At 45.3% G+C, this 26,139-nt stretch overlaps 1 protein-coding gene across 1 annotated transcript in view; it reads left to right on the top strand.

Moving 5' to 3' along the window:
• Nucleotides 1-265: 265 nt before the first annotated feature.
• LOC142583616 (uncharacterized) overlaps nucleotides 266-26,139 on the top strand; it is a 207,280-nt gene continuing 181,406 nt past the window's right edge. Inside the window, exons 1-2 of the mRNA XM_075694106.1 lie at nucleotides 266-286; nucleotides 827-866. Of these exons, the coding sequence (XP_075550221.1) occupies nucleotides 266-286; nucleotides 827-866 (61 nt within the window). The remainder of the gene's footprint in view (nucleotides 287-826; nucleotides 867-26,139) is intronic.

The raw sequence follows: 26,139 nt of genomic DNA, 5'->3' as shown, positions 1-26,139 counted from the left end.
ATTTTAAGCCACATGATAAAGACGTTTCCTTTCTATTTTTTTTTTGTCTTTTTCCCCCATGGAAACAGGCTTTTCTTTCTCCAAATTTGCCACTTGTCCACCCAAAACTGAAACCTGTCACTGTCAATACCTAAAGTTCCCAATAGGCGTGCTTTGGATGATATTTTGCGTCAATATTACAGCGGGTGGAAGGACTCTGGAGAAATTTCCCTGAGCGGGTAATTACTGTGCCTAAGTCTGAGCCTTTTCTGGAGGGCATAGCAACATGTATAACAGCAATTCAAGGGTATGCCGGTCAATACCACTGCAACAAAAATAAAAGGAAAAAGAAAGAAGAAAACAACAACTAAGCATCTCAGAATAAACTACGAGAGCACTCGTTCGCTTCACATTGTGTGATACTTCTAAACTGTCACTCTTTCAGCGGAGTTCAGCAAAGCTCGTTAGGAGGCTTCAGTAGATGATGGAATAGAATAACTGGCATACCAAGTGAATAAGTATAACGAAACCTCATATGAGCAACTCTGCTCAGTGAACTTGCTTGTCACGGTGCAAAACAATCCTCTTTGCTGACATACTTTGACAAAGCGCACAGAGGAATAAACAAAATAAGCAACATGTCACGTAAGAATAGCAACAAAATGCACAGACAGAAGAGGCAGTAGCATAAAAAAAGTTTCAGTGTCCACTTCTGCACTGTCCTCAACTATTTCTGTTTCTTCATCAGAAAGGGTGTAGGCAATGTAAGGGTGCCTACATCATTATATCAATGTAGGCTAACCAACTAGTCCTTGCTCTGCCTAACGTTCCTCTCTTACCTTTGCAGGTAATCTCTGTGCCTTTGGCGCTTATCGACTGCCCGCAGGGTAAGACCCCCCTCATGGGAAGCACGCACCGAACGTTGCGTACTTTGCTCAGAACGACCGCGTAACTGAGGCAACGGTAAGGAAAAGAACAAAACAGTCACATCCTTCCTTAAAATTGGCTATAGGCCTTTCCATTTGGGGAGAGATCAAATCCTTTCTTACTATGGCGCGTGAGTGCAAATGCATGCCCTGCAGATTCTGCAGGGCCTATATAGGGCACTCACGCATAATTAACACAATAGAAAAGTGATTACGGCGACGCCCAGAAAGCTTGCGTTATAAATGTCTTAATGCAAAGTTGCGGGCATATAATTATGTCCTACTAAAGTTCCTCAAGAAGCAACTCACTGGATGCCAGGAGTGGCAGATGTGTCACCCATTCTTAGCGACGCGCTTTGCAAATGCCAATGATACACAAGGCCAATACCAGAGAGCGATAGACAAAAATATAAAAAAGAAAGGAGACAGTAAAATAACATTTCCGTCATGCGCAGCGACAGCAAGAAAGGCGACTGGTATCATCGTATGCGCTGCGGCTGTTTCATGACACGAGTTTATGTAGCAGATGACAATGACTGGTAAATTGAAAGTGCGCCGCGTAATCGCGGACACAGAGGACCTCACTGAAAGTCGTAAGGGATAAATGCACGTGACTGAATGGCAACACCAGCAGAATTTTTCAGCTTTTCGCAAGTGGTGGAGAGGCATTAGTTTCGCTGCTCGCTGGCTGCGACTACACATACACCCGACTCGACGGCTTCGTTACGGAACTGCTCCTCTCTGTAGCGCGAGGGAAAACGCGGCGAAAGAACGCGACCGAGAGAAGTCTTTCTAAAGAGAACTCGCAGAAATAGAAAAGAGCTTTTGACACCATCACAAAAGCAGCAGCATTCCGAGCTTCTAGTTCCGTCACGGTTTCGGGTTCAGCATAGCATCGAGCCATCCATCATAGCCGACGTGAACGTAACGCGTTTCCGCCAACGGCTTGCTGGTCATCCGAAGGACGTGTACGAAGTGACAAAAGAACTGGGGGTCAGCGGGAATGATATTGATTTTCAAAAAAAGAGAAAAAAAGCTTTCCGCCCAAGCTGAAAAAGAGAGAGAAAGGATAGGAAAGCTCCGTAGGCAGTATCACTTTCGCTTGAAAAGCCAAATAAAGAACAAAAAAAAAGGCATATAAAGCGCAATCTTTAGATCGAGAAGAGAGTCGCGAGATAGCGCCAAAATAGAGCGACAAGAGATGTCAAAGTAGGAAGCATTTTTCCGACGCCAGGAAGGATATTCCTAAGTCGCCTCGCTTCTCCTAATGATCCACAGTCTGCACGCTATGCAGTATCAAAAGATGAAGAAAAGACACAGACGATAGCAACGCACCACGTCTTCGAAGCGCGACCCAGGCAGCGCCAAGAATCGCAACTTCGTTGCCAGAAAGCTGAGAAGCAAGCATTACTACTTTATTTTTTCCCCCTTTAGCTCAAGCTGAAAGGGATGCTCACTAAGATGCACGTACTTTGGCTACCCTTTGCGTAAATGTTTTTTTTTTCTTGCCACGAATGTATAAGACGACGGGAGCAGCACAGTCGTCAAGCAACCACTCCGCCGCAACCGGGCGGTATACATCGCCGTCGATATTCGGAGGCGTTCATTCGACGGTAATATACATTTCCGCGCGACGTCAGCTTGATCCTCTTTCGCAGCAAAATGGGTGAGGAGAAAAGGACAGGGGGTGAGATGAGGGGGCGGGGTGTAGGGGCGCAGGCTGATCACAGTCACGGACGCTTGAAGACGCACTGCTCCCACGCTTCGTGTTTTACATGTGAAGGGTGTCTTGCTGGGCGATAAGCCGCGCATTCGCGCTGAAATTCCGCAGCTCCCAAGCGCCAGCAAAAGGGTTCGGATACAGAAACGCATAAACGTGAATGCGTTTGCGCGCGGCATACAAAGAAGAGATTTCTCGTGACGGCTTTGAGGACGCCGCGCACTGAATATGAAAGCGTGCCCTGGCCGTTTCCACCGCGTTCCTTGTCTTTGCCCGCGATGATCGCTTCTTATTTGCTTATAACTGGCATGAAGAGAAAAGCCTCTCGTACGTGAGCCCCTCGGCTTCGTCGAATTGCCCACGAAAGGTTCTTGTGACATTCTGGGTCTCGAAATGCTGTCGAGAGCACCCGGTACCACAGGACAACGTCAGGAAAAGAAAGTAGAAGCGATAAGGTCGGCCATAACTCGCATTTCTGCCTAGGCTAGTATTGCCGTTTCTGTCAATAGCGACACTCGCCTTTACTGCGTACAGTAGTTACAAGCAAAAAAATGGGTTGGTTTAAACTATTTTAACAACCATATTATAGGCAAATGTTTACTTATGAGCAGATGTGACGTTACCGTACGCCCTCATCATTCTGTATCTGAGAACTCTTCATTAGCTCAGGCACGAGTGTTATTTAAACCTCAAATACGGCGCTACGCAGGGAGGGGGGGGGGGGGGGAGGAAAGACAAGGAATTTGATCAGACTGCGCCCAGCTGGCTACCCTGCACTACATTTTTTTTTTCATTCGGGATTTCAGAGATTGTGTTGCATTTCTTTAGCATGGTGGTTTCTGTCTACTTAAATATTTCGTTCAGAGCCTGAAAAGACCGCAATCTTTTTCGTGCGGATTAAGAATAGCCTGATTACACTGCGTGCATTAGCAGCGCTCTATTTTGGGCGTTCATAGCTCAACGTGAGTTGGGTGGCCCACGTTTTTGCCTTTACGTTGCTCGCGATGAGATTCCACGTGAAAGAGTTTGCAAGCTGCTTCTATTTCTGACAGACACGCGCTCAATATGCAGCCGTAGGCGGCTGAATAAAAATCACTGACTAACGAAGCTCGCGCTATACACTAGGTAACGTATTTTATAATCACTGATAGTTACACTTCAGAGCAACTATTCAGGTCTCTGATGCAGGTTACGTTGCTGCCTGATTAACAGCTTCGGTGAAAGAACACGGCACCACGCCAATGTATATCCAATGCAAGCTGGGAAATCATGACGCTTGTGTAATATATTTCTCCAAGTAATTAGAAGCGGTTTCCGTAACGTGCGAACATCGGTTAGTTCATGCTCGCTCTTTTATTTTTTCTCTGTCGGAGATGATCAGTGCAGTATTAGGTCAAACCCAAAACAGCACAAGGCCTTGGTTTCTCAACTAATCCCTCTTTCTCTGCACGTTTACCAGCCGCTCTCATTTCGTCGGGGATTTACGCCTCAGTTTTACGCCACACCGCATGAGGCATTTTATTTCACGTTTTTATGAGTCTGCAGGTCAGACCGGCGTTGGAAGCTTCATGGCGCTTGTAAGATGTGTAATTAAATGACTTCAGCAAATTTTAACTGCTGCACATTGCTGACCAACGTGTAACTCATTAAGGTGTGTGTGACACATTAGATAGAGCAGTTGACCCATCACTTCGTCAACGCTGCAACCTATAAAAAGATGTGGCCTTAACTTGCACGCCAGGACACCGATTTAGGACACCGTAATTAATCAGCTGCAGGCAAGGCGTGCGTACATTTTTGCTTACGCGATTTGTAGCGGTTTCTTAAAATAATACATGTTCGTCATTCGTGATGTCTGTATAGGCATTTGAGCCGGGACATACAAGAACAAGAAGGAAACAAGGCGCAAAATTGCTTTGCGCATATGAGAAGTGTGTTATCGCTTTAGAGGACTCCCGCCGAAGTGGCATAAACATTCCTTGTACTTTTGCAATGCACGCGGTCATCCCTAACTACTTTTCAATCCAAGATCTGGCGCTGCTGAAAGCTGAAAGTTCAAATATGTTGGCCAAAACAATATCCTCTTTGGGCCGAAGACTCTGAACGGGAGAATTCAGTTGCGATAGAGCATTATGAACCAATTTTTCATGGACGCCATTTTACAAGTTCATTCATTGTCTTGTGGTTACGTGAACATCAGCTAAATCATCGTACATGACGATGAATGTCGCATTACCACTTGGTAATAATGATAAGGATGATGATGATGTTTATTTTCTATCAAATTGATGGAGGGAGGAGGAGGAGGGAAAAAGATAAGGAGAAGGCAGGAAGGTTAACCAGAATAACGTCCGGTTGGCTACCTTACACCGGGAAAATGGGAAAGAGGGAAAACAAAGATAACAGGGAGACAGAGGAGGGAAGGAAAGAAGTAAATTGCGGTGAGTTCGCTGACGTATGTGGTCTTACAGAAACTGCATTAATAGCCAGGGATGCTGCGGGTAAAAGGTGCTCTTCGTAGAAGAAATAAGCTTGTCAGCGACAACGAAGGCAGTGGAAGCCGATGAGACGTAGGCAATAGAAATACTTCTCTCGCAAAGATCTCCAGCTCGCTCACATAGCCAAGATACAGACAGGGAGTTTAGCCAGGGTAAAACCAGCTCTGATCTGCACTGCCAATCATTCCAGTGAGGCATAGCACCCGACATAAGTGAGGGTGCCTCAAAAATAGCCTATCAAAGATAATCACCCTGAATGGTTCTTAAATAGTTAAACTTGTCCCTTGAAGGGTACGCACAGCTTCAGGTGGCATCCTACAGGTCTGAGCTATTACTAAAGGTAACAACTTTCCTGGTAGTTGGTCATCACTATGAATGCAAACGCACACCACATTTTTCAAGAAAAATCTCACCCCCAGTTTGTCTGCATTCCCTGTAACGGTAATGTGGCTGAGTGGGCTTCTTCGATTATCCGTCCCTCGCGTACAGAGCGGTGCTTTAGGGCGATGAGCGTTGCTTATGCAGCGTCTCAGGCGCTCCTGGACACTCTGGGACTACAAATCTACGATCCCTAGTGTCACATGCTGCCTGAAAGTGCTATGTGTCGCATGGTAGAAAGCAAAGTGGCACTCTTACATGTTTATTACTAAATTGTGGCTGTGAGGCGACATATGCGCAAGGATTTCAAAGCGCTAGCTTTCACGCTGTTCCAGAATTCGCGCTGTTCTATCTAATCGGAAAGTAACAAAGTATCCGTCAACGCCAGGATCATGAACGACTTCCCAGTGACTGCGTGCGGTAATTCTTCCTTAAATAAAAAAAAACTAAGTTCTCGCATTCTGCGGAGTGCAGTACGCAAGCGTAAATGGCAGTCGCTGTCAATGAATGTCGGGCAACGACGAGGTGTGGGTACCGAGCTCAGCAGCCAGTATAGGTGAGGATTGCACTTTGCCGTAGGCAGGTGTTCTCACGCGAAAAGGATCTTTCTGACGATCGCTTGCTCATACGAACCAATCGTTCCAACAAACAAATGTTTACAAATAATGGTATGAGATTCTGGCAAAACTGCAGGTCCGCCGCACGATCGAGAGTATCAACTGAATATACAGGTTGTCCCAACTATCATCATCCAAAATTTAGGATCCGTATCATTTTTAGGGGGGTAGCTAGATAGCCGTGAAAGAAAACCTGGTCTGTTAATGCCAAGAATGCTATTCGCATCAAAAAAGGAGAACCATTCAACTAAACATTACATTACAAGCATTAGATTCCATGTTCCATCTTTGAGGTTAAACAACATGTGGCTCAACCTTGGGAAGGGGACCGCCTAAAAATACTATGTGGTGGCTCCATTTCTTCCGCAAAAGCGTGCCGGTGTTTGCTTTGAACAAGACAGGTATATTGTACGTAGCAGGTGTCTTTCTTTAACGACAACCAACATTGATAATTGATAAGTAGTATATGTAGCATCGTATAGCTACCACGACAAAACAGTAAATATGCAAGTTCCAGCAGCAGAGCATTTTCCCAGTGCAGCAAGATGTGCGAGCACAACGATTTTCAGCGCTTAGCGGTGCCGCAGATCTGTGAAGGCCCGAACAGAATAGGGCGACACGACGGCGATTGTGGTGCGGCGACTTCGCCGTAGTACAATCGTAGTATCGTACGATCGTACGATCGTAGTACGATCGTACTATTACGATCGTAATAGTACGATCGTAGTAGCGTCGGCATCCCTATCGCAATGTGCCGACGCCAACAGACTGCAAATGGTCCGCCTACGGCGGCAGAGGAGAAGTCTGCAGACAGTCGGATAATTTTGTTGTCAGACTGCAACGACACGACGGCCCTATCCTCGCGTCTACGCGGCCGTCGTGAAACATCGAAGCTAGTTTCTACAAGCGCTGCTAATTTTTTTTTTTATCGGCTTTACCCGCTCTCGAAAAGGCACTCCTCATATTCGCTTCAAGAAGCACTATAGGCCTACGTTTCTTTCGCGTTTGAATACCAATTTACCAGAGCTGCGCGTTTGTTTACATCGGCACGTAGGCCCACAGTTTGTAGTTCGCTTCTAATACGGTATCAACTTTGCCGCTGGCGCTGGCATCACATTGTGACGGAATGTTGCAAAAAAATATTTATTTATATCAGTAAATAGATTCGTAGATATTGAGGTTCGGTATGCAAATTAGGATTGATGGCTTGGATGAACTTAGTGAAATGAAAGACAACAAGGAGGCGGCTTTATTCGAAATTGCCTTTCGTGCAAAACTTCAGGAATGGAACGCACGAGTTGGCAGATTTTCTTCTCATTCATCTGGGGCAACATTTTATTTTTTTTTTTTTGACGGCGATGTCGCATTGGAATTGTTACCCTGTTCGCTTGCATTAGACCGCTGTATATGTTGGTTCATTAAGGTTCTCCACTAAAAGTTACACTTTCTTCACCTTCCTTCCGTCGTATCATTTCACAACAATAGGGAAGCAAAATAATGTATACGGGATATATAAAGAGGTGTTGGTGTTTCATTCTTCAATCGTTAAAAAAGAAAAATTTAGCCAAGGGCGGAACTTTGCATAGACATTCGAGTTTGCAAAACCTAACCGAGATCGCCGCCTGGATCATTACAAAGAAAATTCGATTATTGGCTTTCCATTACGAACAAAGAAAAGATGGCAGGCGGCTGGGAAACTAATCGATTTATGGCCAAACGTCGTCAGCCAGCGGGCTAGTAAAACTGTAGCCGTGTTTGCACCCGAAGATAACAAACGTTTGCCCTTGCTTCTTTTTTTTTTCCCTTTCCAGTATTACGGCTCTTCTGATTCTTTGCCTACAACAGATTTATTGACGTCTCCATTGCCTCTGCTAAACCTGTCCCTGTGGGAACTGCTTCGCACACAGCTCCATTGATCTTCATTTGAATAGGGTGAATAAAACTCGAAGCCATTTCTTCTCACCGAATTTGATTTCGGTCCAAAATGGAATACCCTAACTTGGAAACCATTTTTCAGGAGCCTTCTACTTTTCTGTCCTGCGACGCTGCACAAATAGCTGCAGTTCTTCGATTTCCCCGAGGGGCTGCGTTAAAGTAAAATAACAATGGGGCGAATTAGTTCGTTTTTTGCAAGGCTTTGAAGGAGAAAACGATACCTTAAATTCTGGAAAGCTAGTTTGGTAGGGATATATGGATATATTACATAGCAAAGCATCCTATTTTAGGTAGTGTGTGAGAGTTTAGGGTCAATGTTATGTTCGAATCCAGCGACTGTTGCTAAATTTGTGCGGCCAGCGGTTTCTGACGCCCATCGACCAGTTTCACGTTTATGAAGGCTGCGCTGAAAAAAAAGAGAGAAACAAGCATACCTCTGATATGTTTTTTATCTGACTTGCTTACGCATTTAGCGTATTCGGGATACCTGAATTCGGGGGTTTTACGTTCCAAAATGACGATTTGATTATGAGGCACGCCATAGTGGGGAATTCCGGATTAATGTTGACAACCAGGGAATCTTTAAGTTGCCCTGATTGCACGGCACACGGCCCTTTCTGCATTTCACCCCCATCGAAATGCAGCCGCCACCGCCGGGATTTGATACCGCGACCTCGTGCTTAGCAGCCCAGCACCGTAGGCGCTAAGCCACCGCGGGAATTGCGAATGGGGAATGCGCTCTACTATAAAATGGAAGTATTGCTAACAAATTTCGCGTGCCTAGGCACTTTATAGGCATCACTCAGTTCGCGCACCTCCCGCTAAACGTGTTAACACGTTGCCAATATTTACGTACTGTCCCTCTATTTTTGCCACATACACATTTGCTGAGTTGTCATTGGGAAAACAAGTAAACTTTATTAAAGCAGGAAGATACGAATGTTGTACCTCGTTTTAAGCAATGTTAGGGTAGAAGTGTATCCGAAAGAACTTCAAATATCGCGGATACGAACATTTGTATTAGTCATGTACCCCGTAACGCCTCTGTGAGAGACGTACAGGGGGACATTTATTTAGGAAATGGCAGTGATCACGGCCTCAGGTTTGCGATTAATTTATCCATGGTGACTCGAGAGAGAGGGAGAGAGAGAGAGAGGGCGGCGGGAGGGGGTGGGTCGTTTTATTTAAGCCTTGAGAGGTTTGCCTGGTGGCATGTATATAGCATGCTATTACCGAACGGGTTAAATGACAAATGAAATGGCGTCACAGATAATCAACATGGACAAGACACACCTGAACCCTCAACACGCTGAAGTATCGCATTTGAGGCGAGTGTTTTTAAGGAGGGTTAGAAGTGCCTTCGTTACATGAAATGCAATCATAACCACTCGCTTGGCATTCTTTGGCCACATCTGGCCAGCCATTGCGCCACAAACCACAATATTATGCTCATCAACGACGTCAGGTAGAGACTCTTCTAGACTGCTATACTCGGCGCCAGGATAGCGGGTTGCTGAGAGGAAAAGAGTTCTGAGCGGTGGCAGTAAGCAGAGAAAAACGCGAATATGGTGCGTATCAGGATCTATTTTTCGCAGCTGTAATTTAAACCCCGTGTTGTGCAGGAACGCAAGTAACGCTTAAATTGCTCCGCATCTGTATTTGCGATCTGGCCAGTGTCCAAAGTTCTACTTGCATAGTAAGCGATCGATTGCCGATTTTACAATAGATACCTAAACAGCGTCTTCTGTTCCCACGTGTATTGCGGGCAAACCCCAAGGACGGTTGTACTGTTTCTGATATGTCACAACGATCACAGTTGGCACGGTGGGCACGTTGAAGTAGGCTGTGAGTGTCAATGATGATAGTAGACGCGCTAAATATAATAGCGCGAACTCTGAATAATTCAATTTTGGCTTCTTGTTCCGCTAGCGCCACCGCGCCGCCGCGCTGGAAGCACTTTGACGGAAAGCTTGATATTAGCACTTTGCATAAGTCCTTAACTCCAACACATTCTGGTTTGGCACACGACACACGGTTATGACTGCTCCTCTGTTTTTTGTCTGCGTTTTGACAAGAAACTAACGATTTTGCTAAAGCGGCTCTTATTTTTTTTTCTTGTAGAAGCAGACAACTCTCAATAATTCGCATGCATAGCAAGTTGAACCTTGATGCTAAGACCTTTGTGTGAACAACTTTTAGCCGTCCCCGTTCGACCCCCTCTGAAGTGGCGTCACAGCCTTCGTTCCTGTGCGGACCAGCATGCGTGAAAATCTGAGTTTATAGGTTTCAAGCAACATTTGCATAAGGAATGATAGCCCCACCGTTAGATATGTTCGCACCAGAATGGTTCCCTATTTAGACTGGATGTGGACATTTTTACTTCTGCACACGATTAGGATTATTTAGTCTGCTTCCAACTGAGTATTTTTCCTGAGTACTTCCAACTGAGTAACTTTTCCAGCATTCAGCTTCACGGCTTCCAACTGAGTAAGGCAGCTCAGAACTACAGAAAGCTGAGCTAGTTGGTAAGGATTCATTATGTAAAAAAGGTGAGGTGTGCAGACAGGACACAAGAGAAGAGAAGTGGACTCACGAATGCCGAATGCGTTCGTGTTGTCCACTTCTCTTATGTCCTGTCTGCAGACTTCGCCTTCTTTGCATAATGACTAAGGCAGCATTTCCAGCCTTCAGCTTCACAGAAGGCGAAGGCAATCATTGTCAAACTTTTGCGTCCTGTCGATTAGGTATTCCCCAATGGAAGGGATGAATTAGGAGTTAGCGCTCGAGCAGTGTGAAGCTAGTTCACTGCCAATTTTCACCCGATCTTGTCTGTTTGTTGCAGCGCTCGCGTCGCCGTGCAAACGGGAGAGACGCGAACTCCAGGCGAATTTAGGACTGCAGTTGAGCTGTTAACGCCATTCCACGGTGCTTCCGTTCAATGCTGGGTTTCGTCACGCTAGCAGAGCGCGGGATCTAGCCTGTGTTTTTTTACGCCTTTTGCTTCTCGCGCCTTTATAAGTAAGAGCGGCAACACTTTTGTCGGGCCTAGTTTCCGTAAATGTGCCAATATTTCATAGAAGCTTGACGGCCGCCATGCCACCTTGCGTATAGGGACGCTAAGTGCCCTAAATCAATTTAGGCCGGCAATTCGTGCTATTTCAGAACTCTAGTGCCATTATTTAGGCGGAAATATTGGGATAATATTACTGATAGGAGTTCGAAAGCTTTCCCATTTATTTAATTTGTCCCGAAATCACACCTGCGGCACATGAAATCGGTCATCAAGGTTTCAGCTGCATATCTGAATAATTGTTTCATATTTTATTGTGATATTTTCTTCGTTGAAAGAGAACGCTTTTGGCCTTTGCTTAATTCTTTCCCTGCACCTTTTTCATTATTTTTCTTGTACTTGAGAACCATGGATTAGGCTGGGGTTTAAAATTAACTATACCTCTTTTCAGAAACAAGAAAAACAGTATGACCGTCAAATTTGGCACACCAATTCTACATAATAGCGGCTTTAATTTGAACCTAAAGAATCAGTTCGCACATTCATCTCACAAGAAAAAATATTGCCCTCATTTGTCACGTACCGTCAGCCAGATTTTCCAAATATGTATATATATTTCTTCAGAATTATAACTCCCACAGTATTTCACCCTTTTAGGTTAAGATTATTTGCAAGGGATTTCAGTATTATCTAAGAAAATTCCCGCGTAATCGATTGAATAGGTTCCAGGAAAGGTAAATTAAGGTTCGAAAAATTTCAAAAAAGTGACTTTGGTGAAAACGCAATTTTAAACCAAGAAGTAGGCTTCAATGCACTACAAAAGCATCCCTGGCGGAAAACTTTGCAATCACAACTTATGAAAATGGTAGAAATTTAATATCTTTAACTGATCTAGCCATATTTGTTGTAAACAATACCTACACGCAGAAAGAAATGATAAAAAACAATGTGTAAACAAACTTTTAAATGCTAGGAGGCACGGTATGGGCGCCATTCTTTAATTGCTTAAAGCTCTCCGGCGTGCTCGCCCCTGCACGATTTTGTGTATTATATGTGAGTATCGAAATAAAAAAAATCGGTTTTTTTTCAGTCGACTTGCCCTACCATAACTCCTTAAAGGGATACTCAGCAAAAAATATGCAGAAATCAGGGAAGCATCGAAATGCGGCTTGGAAGACGCGAGTGTTCAGATACGCAGCGTTTATTTCACATGTTTTTCAACGGATGGCTGTACTTTGTTTTGGGGGGGGGGGGGGGGGCTTTGTGAGCGCACGACACCTGCACGCCGACCGCCGTGAGGTCATGTCTGCCGGCTTGCAGCAGCACGAGCAGCAACCATAGAGTTTCCTACAATAATTCCTAGGTGGTGGTGGCGCTGCGATCATTCAGCCACCACGGGAGTGATGAATACTACATGTATCTGGCTAATCTTCCTGCTTGTGGATTCAGACGTTCTTGTGGCTTTGTTTACTACGATTTCTTTATGCCTTCATTATCGTAAATTTCAGAGCAATCTATAATTTTCAACGTGCAGAAGACGTTGAGAACATGCACAATCGCTACTAGTTTCGATGATTCAGCCTGTCGAGGTGGCCGAATCGAAACGCGCCAAGCGCCTCAAGGCTCTTGCTTTCATGCGTTAAATTCATAAAGGCGTTTTATCTCGCCTGTCGATGCATGCGTCCGTGGCATAATGGTTTCGATATCGGGCTTCTGTGCTATAGGTCCTATGTTCGAATGCTGCCGTCGGACAACTTTAGTGATGTCTATTGAATCATTTATTGCTCAGTACTTTGCTGAAAATGACGAGTTTACCAAGTCGCGAAACCGTTTGAAGCCAGAAGGACAAGCTTTAGGAAAATTCACGTACTTCCCATAATTACCATGCTGGATGAACCGGCCCCATCAAAGCTCCAGTAGACATTAGCGCCTGATTTCCCTGTAGTAATTGTTGCACGACACTCTATGGCAGCAAAATACGTGGGCAGCCGGTGCTTCCCTGACGTCCGCGCGCTTTGCTCTTTGCACCCATCTTTGCCCCAGCAAATATGGGTGCTCTTTGCGCTCAGCGCAGCGAAGCCCGTGTTGGCTGCGATGGGTACGCAGCGCGAATAGACATCCCTCGAAGCTTCGGCTCTGCCGGAAAGGCATGACACTTGTCTCACCCGGCGATACTTCTCTCACTCCTTTGCGCGCAGCAGCGTAGAACCATTCTCCCGCGTTGGGCCATGTGCTTCGCTGATGACATCGCAAAGCAGCACACTACACAAACGGCGATTTCGAAGACTTTGGCACAAGCTCCACTTACGGAAACAAGTACGCCGCCAGAGCAACTGTACAGCTGAGACGTCCTTCGCTGCCATCCAACGCCGACCACGTGGGTGGAGAGACGCGGGCGATGGATGGCACGCCGGCATCCGGCACAGACGACGTCACAAAAACGTCATTTCCTCTAGTTCACGGCGCGGCCGCTAGAGGTGGTATTTTGGAAAAATACATTAAATGCATTATTTTACGCTAGTTTATGCCTGAAAACAAGGTTGTGTCAAGGAATTTCAGCACCCACGCTTTCATTTGGGCTAAAATGCCGGCAGTAAAAGTTTAGCGCAGTACCAACTTGCAGCTATGAGCTCGGCTCCATTTGCCGCAACAGAGACGAGAACGCAGGCATAGAAACGGGTGCGACAGTGCGGTCCCAACGTCTTGGCGGAAGCTTTTATGTGATTTGCGTTCGTCATCTCTGGTGGGTAAACTTATCAATTAGGAAATGGCATTGTGCCAAACACAATCATTTTGGTTGCTGTAAGATCACTTTCTGCATTTCCCATGCCGCATACATACAAGATTCCTCACATTTAACAAGGATGTGCATACCTATTCAAGACACTAACGTACGTATACTCTCAGAAGTGTAGAAAATAAATAGACACAAGAGAACCCACTAATACGTAACAGCTGCAAATAATGTAACGAAATATGCTGCTGTCATTTGTTTGTTTGTTTTCTTTTCTTGGCATTACGTTAGACACACGTTTAAGTAAACGTTAACGCACCAAAAGCCTTTCGCTCGCCGTTTCTCACTGAGCTTTGAAAACCTTATTTATAATTTCCTGCCTCCTCAGCTATCACAAAAGTACATGCAAGGCATCTGTAAAAGACAACTGCCATGATCACCCCCGTAATACCAAATTTAATAAACACGCAGTGAGAGCTACTGCACATTGCACTGGGAGAAGGGAGCGAAAGCTTTTGTTGCAGATCTGCCATTAAAATTATTGCCATCTTAATTCTTTGCGTCATTTGTTGCTTTGGGTGGTAGACATACGCTCGAATATATATACGTAGTCGTGCGACAGTATTCATTGAGTTTTCTTGTCGCATAAGGACTGATAATTGATGCTCCTTATTATTCAACATTTTCCTATTACTCGCTGTACAAGACTTGTACTATGTAGACAGGCGCGTTTACTGGTTTGGTAGATTTGTTATTTCTTTCGAAGAATGAGGAACTGGGGCAGTTCAAGGCTCCGCTGAATCTCACCAACCATCTCCTCTCGGTGACATCTTACCGCAGCCGACCGGTGACGCGATTAAGATTATACTATTGTCCAACGCGAAAACGCAAAAATAAAAAGAAAACAACATGAATACGGGCGTACCTCCCTGCGGGCTTTTACAATGCGAATCCTCGCGCATGTGTTATCCCATAAAATCTGATTCCTGCTTCCCGAAGGATGCTGTTTCTAGACGACAAGCTTCTTTTTTTCTCTTGTGGTGGTTGTACACGCGGGAAGGCTATTTTAAAACGTTACTTTACCTGCGTGTTCTGTCACGTGATAATTTTCTTTAAAAGCTATTTCATATGGGGTTTTTCTTTTTTTTTATCGGACCTTGGGCCTTCGCTAGCGATTACCATTTTCGTCGCAGTGTCTTGCCTAGCTCTCACCCAACGCTCTAACCACAGGATCTTGTTTGGGCAGCGAATCCGCAAACTCGACCGCGCCTGTCTCCGAAACGGCTCGCCCATTTCTGTCTATCAAGCGCAGTTGGGCTCCTCCGTGTTTGCGCTCACTCTCGGTCTGTGTGCTCGCTGGCTCATCGCGCGAGGCGGACGGAGGGGGGGTGGTTCTCGATTGGGCCTCCGTGCTCGAAGGCGGCGTCGGCGCGCAATCTGGGCTCCTCTATTAGCAGCGGCCAGGCGTCGTTTGCTGGCGTTCTTCGAGTGAGGCAAAAGGACAGCGGCCGAGTGGCATCTGCGTCCTGTTAATCAGCGCCGTTGGCGGTGCGCCGCATCGTTAGGCGGCCACCCGGGATGTGCGTGAGAGTGAGAAAAAGTGAGAGGCGGGGTGACTCCGGCTGGGCCACCTTCCCTCCGCGCGTCGCCGGTCTCCCGAGTTTCTTCTTCAGCTTCTCTCCCCCCTTTTAAGCGCATGTCGCGTCGCGTCTCCTTCACCCTTTTCCTTTCTTTCGCTCCCTACTTCTCACTCCGGCTTCGCTTTAGCGCCTTCCTCTGTCGTGGACGTTCGGAGAGTGCGAAAGACTGACAACGATAGCGTACGTACAGGCTTCGAGACGGCGCGCCTCGGCTTCCGCCGGGAACTCCACGTCCCGTCGGCGACTCTCTCTCTCTCTCTCTCTCTCTCTCTCTCTCTCTCTCTCTCAAAGTACCACTCCAGCTTGTCTGGCGAGCCGGGATTCCGCCGGAGGGTGCAAATTATTACACCGAAGTACGGCGGATGCCTATGATAGCGGCGCGGCCGCGCCGCTGCTTTGCGAAGAGACGCGGCACGGCTTTCGAGCGTCTTGAAGTGTGATGATAGGGACGAGTTGTGACGAGAAAAAAAAAAGAAGACTGGAAAAGAGCGGAGCGGGGAGTGCGACAATAAAGCGTGAACTGATTATGTGAGTCTGAGTAGCGCTTTCGTTTACTCCGGAATATTTGCTCCGGTTGGATGGTCGCTGCATGCTCGTTGGATTTAACGCTGTAATCGTGTTCGCGCCGCAAATGTGCAGCGCAGTCAGGAGTAGTTCGGAAGCGATCGCTTTTGTTTGTGGCAGAATGAGATGAAGGGTTTTCTGGAATATAAACCACGAGCGCTGCGCGGTAAATATTCGATGCGGTTCAGTCTAGCGAGAACGGTTACTTGTGAGCGAGTGAGTGAGACAAAGTGATGTTGCGTGTGCTATATTTTGGTGCATTTTTTAGCTGCCACAGTATTTCTTTGTGTCTCTTTGAGCCTACGCATTCTGGCTGCGCAGCGTTGTACTAAAACCTGTACTTCCCTATCAAAAAAAAAAAAAAAATATGCAGATAAGAACTCGCCACTTTCAGCTTCCCTGTTTTTCAAGAAGATGTCGTACCCAGGGCGTTTCTGCCCGAGAACACCGTTACCATAAACGTTGTTGCCTCTAAGAACGCGACTATAGTATCTGCCCTTCATGGGTATCCATCCTGAATCAGTTTATGAATTCAAATAATTTCCGTAAATAAGACGCTGAGGAATGCGGTGTTGTCGAATGAGCGAACGAACAAAAGTGACCATCTATATATATATATATATATATATATATATATATATATATATATATATACACACACCTTAACGCACTATAATGTTACTCCACAAGAAACACTATCACCAACACAATTTTCGCGCCCTTAATTGACCAGCAATTAACGCCGTTATTCGATAGGACAATAGGCCAAAGGAGCTAAATGTAGCAACCTTTAAAGTGAAATCGGAGACCTCTATATTTTCCCTGCCATGAGTTAGCATTGGCGCATTCCCGGTTTTGGTGCTGGGAACAAATTAATGACGTTTATAAATAGGCGTACTTCCTATTTCTCTATGCCAGTGAACAAAATGCACCGGCTGTGCTTGATCTTTTCTTCCTTTGTGTTGAACCAGAGTGTTGGCAGGCAATTGCCGCAAGGTTACTTTTCAATGCATTCGTTCGCCCTCCATACTACGAATTGCATTAGCAACTTCAACAGCCATGAACGCTACTTCTACAATACTTTCGTGACTGCACCGGTAAGTTTTTTTAGTACGTCAATAATAAGGGGCAACTAGTTGCTTTCTCCCAGAGTGGTCGCTAGCATTCCATTATCTCGCCTATAATCCCGCAGCGCCGGTAGATAGCTTTGTTTGGCATCCCTTTCATTCCGATAGCAATTATACGGATACTCCAAACGAATTTTCGCCGTCGCCGTAAGGCATTGCATATACCGGTAGTTTAAGCGAACACTTTCAAACATTTTTTTTTAAAGGTTGCCTGTGGCAGATAGTCAATCCTAGTTCATGAGCTGGTCTACTCGTAGAAGTAGACGTTATCTGCACTAAAAATTGAAATGCGTAATCGACTAATTAACAAAAATACACTAATTAGTTCCAAATAATTGCCTTATGGCCCATATTGCAATTTATAAATTCTAGCCGCGGTGTTCGCAAGGGGGATGATTCACTTGGAACGAATTCACAGGTTGACACCAATTGCGATATATTAATTGCCCAACTCTGCGGAGAAATGTCTTGGCGTTCCAGTTAATTTCTTAACAAAACGTCGTTTTATGCATTGAAGCACAAAAGTAATTGGAATGCAATTGCATTTTTCCACAAAGTTCGAGAATTATTATCTCGAAGCTGGTGTCACCCTGAGAATTCGTTCAGGTGAATCCGTTCCCCTTGCAAACTCCGCGGCTAGAATTTGCAAATTGCATAATGGCCCATAAGGCAGTTAATAGTTAAATAGTTAATTCTTATTAATTCGTCGAATATGCATTTAAATTTTTTGTGCGAGCAATGCGCTCGTATTTGAGTAGACCAGCTCACGAGATGGTTTAAGGACTAGTCAAGTTGCTCTTTTGCAACTTTTGACTTATATTCTCCATAAACTTCCATATTTAGGGAAATGAATTCCATCATTCATTCATTCATTTATGAATTAGAATTATGCTATCGGCCACATACTACTTTTAAAAATGTGCGATAGTGTTCGGTGATACGCTCTGTTTTTAGGTATATCGTATGTATGCTATATGTTTATCGATGTCGTATATGCTAGTTATGTTGCTACGCTATTCAATCAGTAAGGTTGCTCATACCAGGTTTTACGTTCTTGATTGAATTCTTCCTCAGAATTTTGTTCGTGATTCACAGCGCAAGCCTTTTATCTTAAATTTTCTCAGACAATTAAACGTTAAAAGAAAAAAAAGAACCTGAAAGTAATGTAATTTTACTGGCGCTGCTCTTTACGGGCTGCGTAGTAGCGCCTGTGCCATACCTTTACATGCCTTACACAGTGATTTAAAACTTTTAAAGATGCCAGAAATTTTGGTGCAGCCGCGTATGTCACGTCCGCGTTAGTCCGACTCGAGCATAGTTAGGGGACGCGGTGCGAGAGGTTCATGTGCAACGCTAGACCTTGCTATCGCGGTCAGTTCTTCTCCCTACCAGCGTAACTGTGAATAATATGACAACTGCAACGCTAACAAATGTAAATATAATGGCGGCTTGCTCATTCTCTTGCAAAGAATGATTGTTGCCTTCGGGTTCGGAGCATCAGCTTGAATTGTACATTTGGATGGTAAAAAAGAAAGCGATCAGCAATAAGAAGCGTTCGAGAGAGAACAAAAAAGAAGAGTAGCATAACGATGTTACAGTGGAAATCACCATTTTTCGTAAGCAGTATTTTTGTGATGTCATCATCATCATCATCATCATCATCATCATCATCATCATCCTGATTACGCCCACTGCAAGGTAAAGGCCTCTCCCATACTTCTCCAACTACCCTGGTCATGTACTAATTGTGGCCATGTTGTCCCTGCGAACGTCTTAACCTCATCCTCCCCCTGCTACGCTTCCCTTCCCTTGGAATCTAGTCCGTAACCCTTAATGACCATGACCATCGGTTATCTTCCCTCCTCATTATGTGTCCTGCCCATGCCCCCCCCCCCTTTCTTTTTCTTCATTTCAACTAAGACGTCATTAACTCGCTTTTGTTCCCTCGCCCAATCTGCTCTTTTCTTATCCCTTAACGTTACACCCACCATTCTTCTTTCCATAGCTCGTTGCGTCGTCCTCAATTTAAGCAGAACCCTTTTCGTAAGCCTCCAGCTTTCTGCCCTGTACGCGAGTACTGGTAAGACACAGCCGTTATACACTTTTCTCTTGAGGGATAATGGGAACCTGCTGTTAATGCTGTGAGAATGCCTGCCAAACGCACCCCAGCCCATTCTTATTCTTCTTTTGCGATGTACACACCATCATATCGTCCGCCTGTTGTTGGGCTCTGATACACAAGCGCAGGCGACGCGACTATCACAGTCTACACGAGGCGCAATACGCAGCAAAAATGACCAAGCGCGGAAGTTAGCGCGCACACCTCCTAGCGGCGCATTGCCGCAGTCACGTGGCGAGTTCAAATTCCAATGGTGGTGGTGCACGAAGTTTCGTTTTTTTGCGAGCGCTCGAGACGAGAGTGAGCATCCGCAGGCGGACTGACGACAACGTCGTTATCATAGCCGTGATGGAATGGGTGGACCGGCAGACCCCGCACATTCAAGTTCGAGCTCGGAACTGTTGTCATGGTAAAAAAAAAAAAAGAAAATCAGCAATACACAAATGTGGGTGACCAGTGTCATAACAACCACAACGAACAGTGATCAACCATTGGATAGTTTGCTGCATTATTTGAAAAGCTAGTCATTTGGGCGCTGCTGAAGGATATCACGAATAAGTGCGTGTGCAATGCGCCGATTACCTCAGTCCATGTGAAGCTGTACCGATATTTGGAGTTTTTCCAGCACGATGCACGGTAACAGAATGGGCGTGTTTTATCCGTTCTGTTTTGCTTAGTTTGTCGCTGCATACAACGAGAGCGAAGCAACGGAGGCCTCTATGCCGTCGTCGAGCAGTAAGGGTGGTGGCGCCCTCCGTTGCCGGGGAGCGTCTCCATCCCATCGCATTCTCTGGTGTTCTGTCTGCGAGCTCCACTTTTATTCTTCTTCATGGTCTTTAAAAGATGTTTATACGCATGAGTGCTGATGTGGATCAGTGAAAGAGTAACAAGCTAGTTAGTGTTCACACAAAACATCCTGGAGCCGCAAACAGTTTCACTCAGTACGCTTTCCTCTCTTTAACGTCGCTGGAAAACAAACTCATTATGTGTTTTGTGATTCTAACAGTAGCATTTGACCTCATACGAGCAATTTCCCTATTTCGTTCAATTGAGTCGCGATCAACGATAAAATATGAAAAGTACTACTGCGTCCACAACCCAAAATTGACCACGCCGAACGAGTACTTTTGCCCCATAATATAAATACTTTTAGGGAACTTGAACCAAATGTTCTCCCTGACAGAAACTAGCAGAGAAGAACTGCGCGAACATTGCCCGTACATTTGGGAATAACAACACGGGATATAAACAATTGTTGCTAAACAATATCGTCCGTAATTGGTACGGTCGTATAAAGTGTGGTCCGGATAACTAAGCATCTTAAAGACTGAATGACTGGCTGCTTTGCCAGAGGGTGAAAAAAAAACGTGATGGTCACTGTAGTAATCTTTCCCAACTGAAGAGTTATCTTTACTTGTGAATAATTAGCAATATATAATGCATTTTTTTCTTTGTATGAAAATATGAGATAGCATACCCATCAAAATTATGGGCTGCAATTGCATTTGATTGACGTAACCAACCCTGATATCCCGAGTAATTTAATGATACCTCGTAGGTGAGGCGTGCTTCAACGACCAAATTTGAGTTATACTGTTTTTTTTTATTTTGCGGAGCGTATTTGTGCCCCGTAGATGCTACTTGCGAACTAAAACATCGTGTAATCCTTCAAAGAAAATGCTAGCTCACAAGCAATTCTCAAGGGAAGAGTTCTAATATATATATATATATATATATATATATATATTCTTAAAGGGTGTTTGTAGTTCCTCTTAAAATCCTTTCATTGCAAGTTAATTTCACATATTTTCATATCTTCACCGCCAAATACCAGTGCGTACTGCTTCTATTAGCAAGTGATTCCTATTTCGCAAATATTCGGCAGTCATACACAGCAAGAAAATTGTTCGATGAAGCTTTGGTTTGTCATGCAAACGTCAGGGAAATTTCTTATTTAGTGTTACAAATGTTAGTACATCACTCATCAAAACTTCCAAAAAAAAAGCATTATATGTCCCAAGAGATAGAAGGTTTTTAGTCGCTTTCCACCATCGCAAGTTTTTATTTCACCACTCAAAAGTATTTCTCAGTAAAATCATCTTTTTTTTCTTTTTGCTCGGAAAGTGATGTACACCGGGCAAAACATTGTTATATTAACACAAGGAAGAAACAAAGAAGCGAGTAACATGTATGACAAATGGTGCTGTGTGTGCGCTCTAAGGGTTAATTGGGCCTTGCTACTGAAATGCTGTATTCAAACAAAAACAATGCACCGAACGTTCTTACTCTGCAAACTGCTCGTGACTAAGCACTCAGTCGCTTTTCGGTATCCAATGCTGCTATACAGAAGTCTTGCTGATGACAAATATAAGCTTCGCGCAGGTTTCGCACTTTTTTTTTTTTGAGCAAATCGCCATCCATAACTGGCCACTAAGTCTTAATAAATGCCCCTGGCTTCCACGAGGAAAATGTTTAGAACTTCTACGTCACAAATGAGTGCGGGAATCAATTTTTTCTTACGTGATTAAGGCTGAAGCTTATTTTAGTAAAAGAAGAGCACAAAACAAGCGTAAAGAAACTTTACCTATTGCCGTTCAGCCGCTATTATACATAAGAGTGCTACCTTTGTTTCAGAACTAAATTTCTTGGTGTATGTATCAGGCTTCGTATTTAGTGGCACACTCGCGCTCTTCACAGCTGCATCGTTTTTTTTTATTATAACATTCACTCCGCCTGAGCGACAGGCTATGCCAAATTAGTTTTTTTCTAAGGGCTCCACTTCTCCACAAGCACAGCAGTTTTCGTACTTGTTTCTTGTGTTTTTACTTACTCTATAGACGGCTCATAAGGCTTATTTTTTTAAACAAATACCTAGTTTCGTGATACATGGTTTCATGATGTCTCCCGATAGAATACACTGTGAAACAAAATAAACCATAATAAGCTATCGGCTCTGATGTTATTACTCACTCAATATTACCTATTATTTTTGGTCTTGATAAAGACTATGTTTTCTTTTTCAAGTCCCGCACACGCTGAAACATGCAGTCAATTGCGGATAGTAATTTTGGCGAGACAGCTGTGGCGTTGGTTGAACGCTGGTATAATTAACTTTGCAAGTTTCTCCTTATACCGATTTTTATTATTTTTCTTGTTTTGAAAATTGTAGGTAATTTGCAAATATCGCTAGAGTAAGTTGCTCGCAGAATGCAATTCTTTTACTGTGTCTTTTCTACGCTTTACACAGATATAGTTGCAGAAAATGACAGAAGTCGCCTTGGTTCACTAAAAACATCACGTCACCATCGTACTTGCAATATTTACATTGAAACTTGAGGTGCCCCAAGAGGTGAGATGACTACAAATATCAGGCCTCAGAAACTTACCCTTTAACCCCTGGGAAGAAAAAGTGCCTTGAAAGTGGTGCTCGGCAGCGATCCCTCGGAAACTGTCGAAATTCCTCTTGGGCAAGTATTGCAGTCCAGTCTTTGCTTATCCTCCAAGAAATCACAAGAGGAAGCTCACGGTTAGGGTAAGTCACGATACCTTTCGGTCGGTTGTGCCAAAAATGCGCACGACTGCCGTCGGAAACTTCACCCGAAGTTCACTGAACTCGATCGATGCATTTATCCCAAGTAGCACAGCCTTCGTTGCTGAGCCTCAAGTTGGAACGCAGGCGCGAAACGGGGGAGGTCTGGGAGCGAGCACACGGCAGCTCCAATTCCCCTGGACGACACCTTTTTTGCGAAGTTGGGACAGATGAACAGGGACAAAAAAGTTTAGTTGTGCCAACACTCTTATATTGATTGAAGTGCCTGGCGTAGGGAAAAGGAACGCAGGAAAGGTAATAGGGAAGTGGAGAACTCGAGCTAAGAAAAAGAGTCTAGCAGTGCGCCTTTCGCTGCGCGCTTCGCAAGGCTGTCGAGTTGAACACTGGGCGTCCGGGCACGGAATTCGCGGCCGCCACTTCTCTCCTCTCAGCGCCGCTTCTCGACCCGCCACCGCCGCCGCCTGAACCGCCGCTCGTCGTCGCGCAGCATCCGGAGCGAAGCGCGGGTCTGGGCGCCGCGCGGCTCCGGCTGGTGCCACCAGCGACACCATCGGCCGCCGAGCGCCCCCCTACAACTTTCGCCGATGCCGATGCCGCCGAACGGCGGCTGCTGCTGCAGCCGGGGTCGGCGGGGGGTGCATTCTCCCCTACCCCTCCCTCCTACGCTTCCCGTCGTCTCATTCTTTTTTTGGGCTTCCAGCAGGAGCCGAGGATGAGGAGGGCGTCTTCTTTTCATTTCTCCCTGGCGCTTGCCCTTACTCCCCCTCTCCTGTCTTCCCGTTCTTCATCCTAACCAATTCTCTTCGTTTTCTTCGCTACTTTCCCTCATTTCTCCCTTCGTATTCCCTCCAGGTTCCCCACAGCGTCTCTACAACCCATCCCTTCCCTAATTTCCCCCAATGTCCCCTTTCATACCATAGCGTTCCCCATAGCCCTTCCCCTGCATGTTGTCTCGTATAGCAGTTCCCTCTTCTCCATTTGGTCCTCCCGTTCTCTTCCTCTCCTCGCTCGCCCCTTCACTTCGAATGGCCTGAGCCACCGGGCGTTCTTTCTGCTTGGTACACTTTAGTGCTCCCGCGCCATTTCTGTTCCCTTTCTGTCCCCAGTGCACCGATTCTGCTGAGTCTCGTTTTCATTTCATCGTGTCCACCTTTGTCTGGTATACTCTCCTTTTCTTTTCGTTTTCCGCACTTTAACTGCGCTTCTCGTCTCCGCTACATTCAATTTGAACCTGTTTTCATGGCTATCCGTTTCTTCCAATGTGACAAAAATAAAAAGGGAGGCTGACTTGGAAGGAGGGAAGACTTGGCACCCCTTTCTTTTCCAGTCGTCTCGTGGACTGTTCCGGCTCTCTTTCCTGGTAGTGGCGGTGATCCCGGGCGTTTCCATGTCTCTCTTGCCCTCTCGTTCCGTGTCTTGGCCATTTCCGAAGCCTTCTTCCGTCTTGGTGGCCATCGCTCTCGTCTTGTGAAGCGTTTTCACTTTCACTGTTTCGTCCTCTTCATCATCGCCACAGTTCCTGACTTAATACTTGTTACTTGCCGTTTTTCTTGACATTTGCTTTGTTACATTGACGGTGGGTCTTATTGATAACCGGCTTCGTTGCTGTCCTCTTAACGTCCACACTTTTCTCTCCGCCTAACCCGGTCCTCCAGCACCTTTGTTGCGTCGCTTATTTAGTCAGCTAGTTTTTGCCCTGCATCTCATTTCGTTGTCTAATAAAGCCGTCTCTTGTTTATTACATCCTTCGCGCATGAACTTGCCTCTCAATTTGCGCTGGATCCGTCAGACAGTGCATTCGTTGTAATGCACACCTCCGGTAAAATACGATTTTTTGAGAATTCTAATGATGTTCAGAACTAATAACACGCTTTTGACGGTACCAAAGCGTAAGAAAACCAACACAGACAAAGGAACATACACACACGCTACCACCACCCACACCACCAATAATAATACCAAATTGTTGTTTATCTGAACAAGAAACCTACATTTGCCCACAATGAACTATGTTGAACGCATGTGAAGAAATACAGAAAGATCACGCGCACACACGCATACACCCAAGGGTTTCTAATTTTATGGAGGACAATACGAACACAACACGAAATGAAAAACAGGATTCATAAGTTCCAACTGAGATTTTGCCACTCAGTGTATTTTCTACCCGAGGAGTACTCTCTGTGGTTCAACAACTACACCTGGGGCATACGCTGCGGCGCCATACGGGGCATTTCATCGTTTGGTTTCGTGCCAGGAGCGGAAAGGACATTGTGGTGGGCCCACCACCGAGCCGATTAAATGGAGTGCTCAGGGGGCCGTTTGCTTCGTTTTTTTCGTCTTTTCAGCCAAACGGACCATACGTCTCCAGAGGCTATCCCGCATTCTGCGCGCGAGTCGTGCATAAATAGTAAATAATGAGAGTGCTCGAGGACGACGACACCGACAGCATCGACGGTGAGAGTGTGCCTCGGGCATGTGTATAATTGCGAAAAAAAAAAAGGCGCCTAGGTAGACGCACCATCACGATCTGCTCAATCAGCTCTGCAGTGGGAAACAGGGAAACATTTTACGCTTCGCTGCTGGCATGAATGTTTGCGCACAAACGCAAGGAGGCTCGAATAAACCCTCCTTTTACGAAGCACACACGTTCCTGCTGATCGGTTGTGTGCATACCGCGCAGTGATGATATGCACTGTGCTGAGCTGAACGGAGAGCCAACTTCAAGCTAAAGCGGCGTAATCCTTTCACTTGGCGCTGAAAATTGCGTGTGGTTTTTCATCGTTCTCATCTTGTGCACAATCAATGTGGACTGCCTGCACTATTGTACAACTCTATTGTCTAGAATATAAATGCGCTACTGCTTGTGGCGCTGCCCATCGCGCCAGGGTTGTGAGGTGCTTGGTATACCGGCCAAGGCGGGGATAGTTCTCGTGATTGCTGTGACTTATCATCCCTCCCTCCCTTGTTAGAAACAAGGCGCTTAGAAGCAACGTTAGAAGAATACCCGAGACTTTCTATCGCTGCCTCTGATTCGCCCTTTGGGTGAAACTGACAGTTGTTCTGCTCACATGAATTGGTAGTAAAATTCAAGCACCACCATTTCAGGCATACGTCTACCATGCATTCTAAAATATTATGTTTAAATTACATCAAGAAAGGTTAAAGAATTTCATAGTGATTTAAGTGCGTTATGGCTGTCAGTTGAGCTAATATGGGGTGACGAAATCTGCAAACCAACCGTGGCAGACACGGAGGCTTCTCAAGCTGATGAATGGCATCCGTGCCTGCGTGTATTTGACTTTTGGCATTATTTATTATACAAACTCACTTATATTGTAG

This window comes from Dermacentor variabilis, chromosome 5, assembly GCF_050947875.1.
Source record: "Dermacentor variabilis isolate Ectoservices chromosome 5, ASM5094787v1, whole genome shotgun sequence".
NCBI lineage: Eukaryota > Metazoa > Arthropoda > Arachnida > Ixodida > Ixodidae > Dermacentor > Dermacentor variabilis.
The sequence above is the reverse complement of the archived record's forward strand: the minus strand, read 5'-3'. Positions and strand labels throughout refer to the sequence as shown.